At 33.8% G+C, this 6,018-nt stretch overlaps 1 protein-coding gene across 1 annotated transcript; it reads left to right on the top strand.

Moving 5' to 3' along the window:
• The first annotated feature begins 3,565 nt into the window (after positions 1-3,565).
• Positions 3,566-5,817, top strand: LOC114652845 (G2/M phase-specific E3 ubiquitin-protein ligase-like). Its single transcript, XM_028803152.2, has 2 exons — positions 3,566-3,723; positions 4,038-5,817. The coding sequence occupies exons 1-2, from the start codon at positions 3,582-3,584 to the stop codon at positions 4,286-4,288; spliced, it is 393 nt and encodes a 130-aa protein (XP_028658985.2). The 5' UTR covers positions 3,566-3,581; the 3' UTR covers positions 4,289-5,817.
• The last annotated feature ends 201 nt before the right edge of the window (positions 5,818-6,018 follow it).

Genomic DNA, 6,018 nt, shown 5'->3' with positions numbered 1-6,018 from the left:
TGAATATCACAGGTAAATTATTATTATTATTTAATATTATTAACTTTCTGCGGTGGGTTGGCACCCTGCCTGGGATTGTTTCCTGCCTTGTGCCCTGTGTTGGCTGGGATGGCTCCAGCAGACCCCCGTGACCCTGAGTTTTGGATTCAGCGGGTTGGAAAATGGATGGATGGATGGATGGATATTATTAACTTTTATATAATTCAGTTTAACATATTGCCTTAAATTGTCTGTGCTCCAGACATTTAATTTTAAGGCAGAAGTGACAAGAAATTTCAGGTGATATAGTCAGTTTTATGTAAAAATTTCATTGGTTTTGACACCAAATATATACAATGTATATAAATGTAGCAACATTATGTTTGCTGAATTTATTTTTAGCTAAAAATTTAGTTAAATTTCATAATAGCTGTATTCTATCTTTAAACAGTTGAAATCCTTGTTAACTCAGTATTGCCCTCCCTTTATTTAGAACCAGATAGATTCATCTGAAAAACAAACGAAGTTTGATGACGGAGCAGCAGCAGCAAAGGATGCAAGTGAAGGTGCTTCCAGTATTGAAAGGGGTCACTGGTACAGGTACTGTCATGCAGAAATAGAGGTTTTTCCTCCATACAGTATATAGCAGTTAATTTGTAAATTAAAAGGGTACAGACATGCATTTTTGCATAAGGACATTAATGGTGATTAATCAAATTAGTTGGTTAAGGTTTACAGGACTCAGAACAGGTAGTGAACAATATGTGTATTGAAAGAATAGTTAAACTTAACTGTGAAGTTTTTCTCCAAACAAGGCAACAAATGACAAGGTAACTTATGATTTTATCTTAGATGAACTGGTATGATTTCTACATACTGTATAAGAATGAAATGTATTAATAAAAAGGTTGTTAAATTGTTGTTTTAATGTGTTAAAGTTAAGTACTTTCTAATTATTATGTTTTATGCAAGATGACCAGGGTCTAGGGGATCTGTTGTTTATTTTCTTTTGCAGTTTTATTTTTATATCTTTAATGTAAACTGTTTGGATTTTTTTTAACCAGGCAGCTTTTTGGGTAATTAGTATAATATAGAAATTTAAGATTCCAATGTATAATTTGTTTTACTTCCCGATATAGAGAAATGTTTAAATTATTTTTAACAAAGCCATGAGATTCTAAATACATGTATTTCTTTATTTAGAAATTATACTGAGGTGTATGCACCAATCCTTATTGAAGATGAAGATAGCACAACAGATCAGGAGTCTGTGGAAATTGTGGAATGGTAAGGTTTAAAGTGGGTTAGGAAATAACTTAATAGTTATTACAAATTTATATTAAAATACCACAAATGACTTGCAGCCTGTTACCACAGACATTGTTTCAGTCTCTTCCTGATGATGCACATGTGAGGCTAACTGAGGAGTTTAATGAGGGATAACCCCACAGAACTGAAACTGCATGAAGTAGGATTGATAATGTTGGGAGGAAGTTGCCAATGTGTCCCTTCCTTCACTCCTGACAAAAGCCATAGTAAATTTGAACAAACTTCAATTTACTGGTTATTTTTATCATAATATTTATGATATGGTTTTACTGTAATGTCTTATATTGTACTTTGAGTCAACGTCTCTGCATTTTATACTTTGTTTAATGTTTTGTCATGATATGCATTCATATTTTCTCTTGGGGATTAATAAAGTATATCTAATCTAAATGTGTGTGTGCTATTTTAGTTAATTGTTTATTCTTCTATATCTGTCATTCAGTAGGTTAACAGAGCACAATATTCCAGTGGAAGAATCTTGGCTGAACTTGCCAAACAGATTCAGTCTAACAAGGGTGTCAAGATTTAATATAAATTGTGGAGATATCTGGGATGGTGAGCTCTCCGTGGGTTTAGACGAAGCACTTATATCCCACTTATACTATGTTGGTAAAATTTACTGATGATTCTGGCAATACTGAACATGCAATTGATGCTGGTGGACACAAAAAGAGAGTTTCTTCAGCTCTTAATTCAGGATTTACAGTATCGAAGAATTTTTGAAGGCAAAGAAAATGAAAAATATTTAAGGTGTGATAAAGCAGGAAAGTATACAAGAGTGCAGGTTTTAACATGAACAGTGTTTTTTTTTGGCTTTGCCAAATTTGCATAAGCAAGACATTAAGAAAACTAGAATCCTACATAAATAAAAAAGTGGTGACGTTTCCAGACCTTTTCCCTTGTACTTAGTTTTGTTTTTTAGACAGGGTTTAACACTTTATCTAATTTGTATCTTATAGAAGATTAAACTGGTTTCTGAGACATATTTATATATTAGCAATATGGGAATTTTCATTATCTTATGTTTTAACCTACTGAATATCAGTGACATTTGTTTACTTTACTGTTTTGTATGTCTGTGTGTAACTTGTATATTCCTTTAGCAGAACATACTGATTTACAGCTCCTTTTTTCTAAAGCCCTTGCCAATGATGAGTACTTTACCATTGGAAGAATGATTGCTGTATCGCTTATCCATGGTGGTCCTGGCCCACAGTTTTATCTCGTAACCTTGTGGAATTACATTGTGGGAACTGGTGAGATTTCTCCATCAATTGAAGATATATCCGATCCTGATATTTACAAGATGCTCCAAAAGGTATGACTAATATTTAAAATATTTTGTGGTGTTTGAAAAGATCTCCACCTTATGAATGTTCATCTCTTACCTAGGTCTGGTTTTTTTTCCTCAATATGGTGTTTTTCTGTCATTTTATTCTGTGAACCCACATTGTCCAATTCCAAAAATGAAAGGTGGAAGCAATTAGATACCAGGTCAGTTATAGAGAGCACACACCTACCCTTGTTTATTATGGGGTAACAAATAACAATACCTGCATGTATAGAGGAATTGTGAAGTGCCACATGCCCCTTCCCCCAGCACTGATGAAAACGACCAAAATCCACAGACATTGACTAGACTGGAATTACTGTAACTCCCGTGTTTTATATACAGCAAAGAGGTACCTTTTTAAATATGGCATCACAGTGGCAGGTTACATTTTTGTAGAGAACAGTCTGAAGTTTGTTACCCCCCCCACCCCCCAAAATGTATGGTTCAGTTATTTTAAAAAAGCATTTAATATACTGTTTCCTTACATTTGTTATATGTTTTTATAATATGGTGTTTAATATTGCAAGTGCATGTCTGTGAACATCTGATAACCCTGTTGTATATTAAATCCAGATAAAAATGGCATCAAGTCTAAACATACCTGAGAGAATACTATAGAAGAAAATGGTACAATGCTTCTGATAGCAGGATGCTTTAACCATGTAAAGAATAGTTGATGAAAGAGAGAAACTTGTTCAGGATTATCTTGGAATGGTACTTTTTTACAAGAAACAGTCTATGTATTGGAAGGTAATCTACATTTTGTGCAACTTAGAATAGTTGGTCCCTTTTGCTGTGTCTTTTAAACATTTATTTAAAGTGCCCATTTGTGTCCTGACCTTTTTGTCCTTTTGCTTCATCACAGATTTAAAGATGGATTATCCACTTCTCAATCTACTTGAAAAAATGAAGCAGAACCCAGGAGGTATTTGTAAACTGCATGTGCTTTTCTCAAAGCAAGATCAATGCAGAAGCCATTGAAGATATTTTTAAGATAAATTTCAGTGAGGCAGGCAGCAGCTGGAGACATGAGGAAGGAAGAACTGCTGCCTATTGGGCAGACTACCTCTTGGATATTGAAGGTTAGAAAAGTAAAATAATATTTTTAACCAATGTTATCAGTGCATTTGCCTGTGTTGATATTTAGCAAGAAATCTGCAGAAGGTGGTAAAAGATATGTTTCTCCTGCTTAAAGAAGAATGAAATATTAGTGTATTATACTCACAGTTGCCATAACAGGTTTGTAAATGTTGAGATGCCTTTTATCTAAATAAGGGAGTATTTAAAACATTTTGGGAAAAGTTCTATTTTGTAAATGTTTTAAAGTATATTTAAAAAGGCACAGAGGCCCAAAAACAATGTCTATAAAGTACTTTACTTTTTCTTCTCCCTACAGCCTCTGATAAAACTTCAACTTGTGATCCTTCATTAGAAGACATTTTAATGTTTGCAACTGGCCTTCGTGCTATACCACCATTAGGACTGCAGCCAAGACCAACAATTTGCTTTCACCATGATGGGTCACTACTGCCAGTAGCCAACACTTGTGGCAACATCTTAACTCTGCCAATCCATAAAACCTATGATAATTTTAGATTTTATGTTAGTTTTGGAATTTTAAATTCACCAGGTTTTGGCCAGTATTAACCTGAGTCACTTATAGTATATACACATTTCACAGTAATCTACTGTAATGTGCAGTCAGAGACAGAGCCTGAAAAGCTTTAACAAAGAGTTGGGAGCTTCCATCATCAGAGTGGGTATGTATGCTACATACTTTTTGCCCAAAGAGAATTAGAGGTGAGAAATCACCCACAAAAAAGGCAATAAAGAACCACCTGAGATGAAACAAGCAATCCTGTCTAAGAGAACTAGAAAAAAAGGGCAAGACAGCAAGTGCCAAGGATTGTTCACTATACCTCTGAATTAAAAATAGAATCCCTGTCACGATAAGCTCCCCTTCTCTGTTACAGCATTTCATGTATCTGCCCTTGTACGATATCAGCCTTAATTTTCTACAACTCCCTCAACTCATGATCCAGTCCTTTCAATATGTGAAATGTAAAGACAGGCTGACAAGCTTTAATTGATTTTGGTTAGTTTTAAAATGTTCAGAGTTCTGAAAAACATGAAGTTCCTATATATTTGGGATAAATACTGTATTTGGGATGCAGTGAATTAGTTATGGATGTAGTTAACCTCAGTTTAACCAAGGCCAACAGTTTCACATTCTGTGTTCTTTAAATCACAAAACAATGTTTCAGACATTAGACATCGTTATAGAAAATCTGCATGTGTTATGCTTCTAAAGTCAAAAGATTTATGTAAAATATTGAGATATCCTTTATTGATGAAAGTAATGTATAATTCTGTAACTTTGGGAGACTACAGTAAGAAATTATTTGTTAAATTATTTACAAAATGTTTACATGATTGTTGTATGACCCTAGTTCTTCACAATCCTCTTTTATCAAACTGCATTACATTTCATTTGTTTGAGCCAGAGTAATGTACTATACAAACCATTCGATACTTGACGGTTTAAAAAATAAATAAATAAAGTTATCTTTACAAATCAGCTCTCTCTTTCAGCTTCAAGTATACGTCAAAGGCTGATTCCCATGTATGTGGTGTCTGAAGATTATTTTGCTGTTTTATTAATGTTAAGTATTCCTGGATGGCCAGATCTCCACACATTGAAGTTTCTTCACAGTAAGGTGATAGATCCTGAAGACAATTCCGGTTCAGTACATATCCACAATCACTTGCTTGAAACCTAAGAGCAAAAAAAAAAAAAAAAAGTTTACAGCTAAACGGCTGGTTTAGCTAAGGATATTATAAAACAGTCAATATATACTGTACTTGTATTACAAACTAACATAGCTATCACTTGTTACATCTAACATTGTATTACCGGTGTGGTAAACTGAATAACTCATTTGGAATTCCTGATGGACAGGATGACATTCTTGAAGGTCTCATTCTGTGTTGGTTCCAGAGCATCTTCGCCTCATTCAAATCTTTCTGAAGAACAGCAAGAAATGCAAAGCGCAGCAAACATTTATGCTCATGACTACCATTAAAATGGCCATATTCTTTAAGGTCTTCTAAAAGCTCCAACCAAAATTGTGATCTGTAAAATTAATGGAAAGAATCAAATATATGAAATGAGAATTAATTTATTTTTGTGACTTAAACTGTATACCTAACAAAATAAGTATTTTTCTCCTCTTTTAGAATATAGTTTCTCTTTTAAACCCGTTAGTCAATTTTGTTATTCCAAAACAATAGTTTGAAATCTGGTTTATACAGACAGTAGCCTGTCTTGACAGCAGTGAACACAAGTTCCGAATGTAAATATGATTAATTATTTTGTT

This window comes from Erpetoichthys calabaricus, chromosome 5 (assembly GCF_900747795.2).
Source record: "Erpetoichthys calabaricus chromosome 5, fErpCal1.3, whole genome shotgun sequence".
Lineage (NCBI taxonomy): Eukaryota > Metazoa > Chordata > Cladistia > Polypteriformes > Polypteridae > Erpetoichthys > Erpetoichthys calabaricus.
This window is presented reverse-complemented; position numbering and strand designations above follow the sequence as displayed.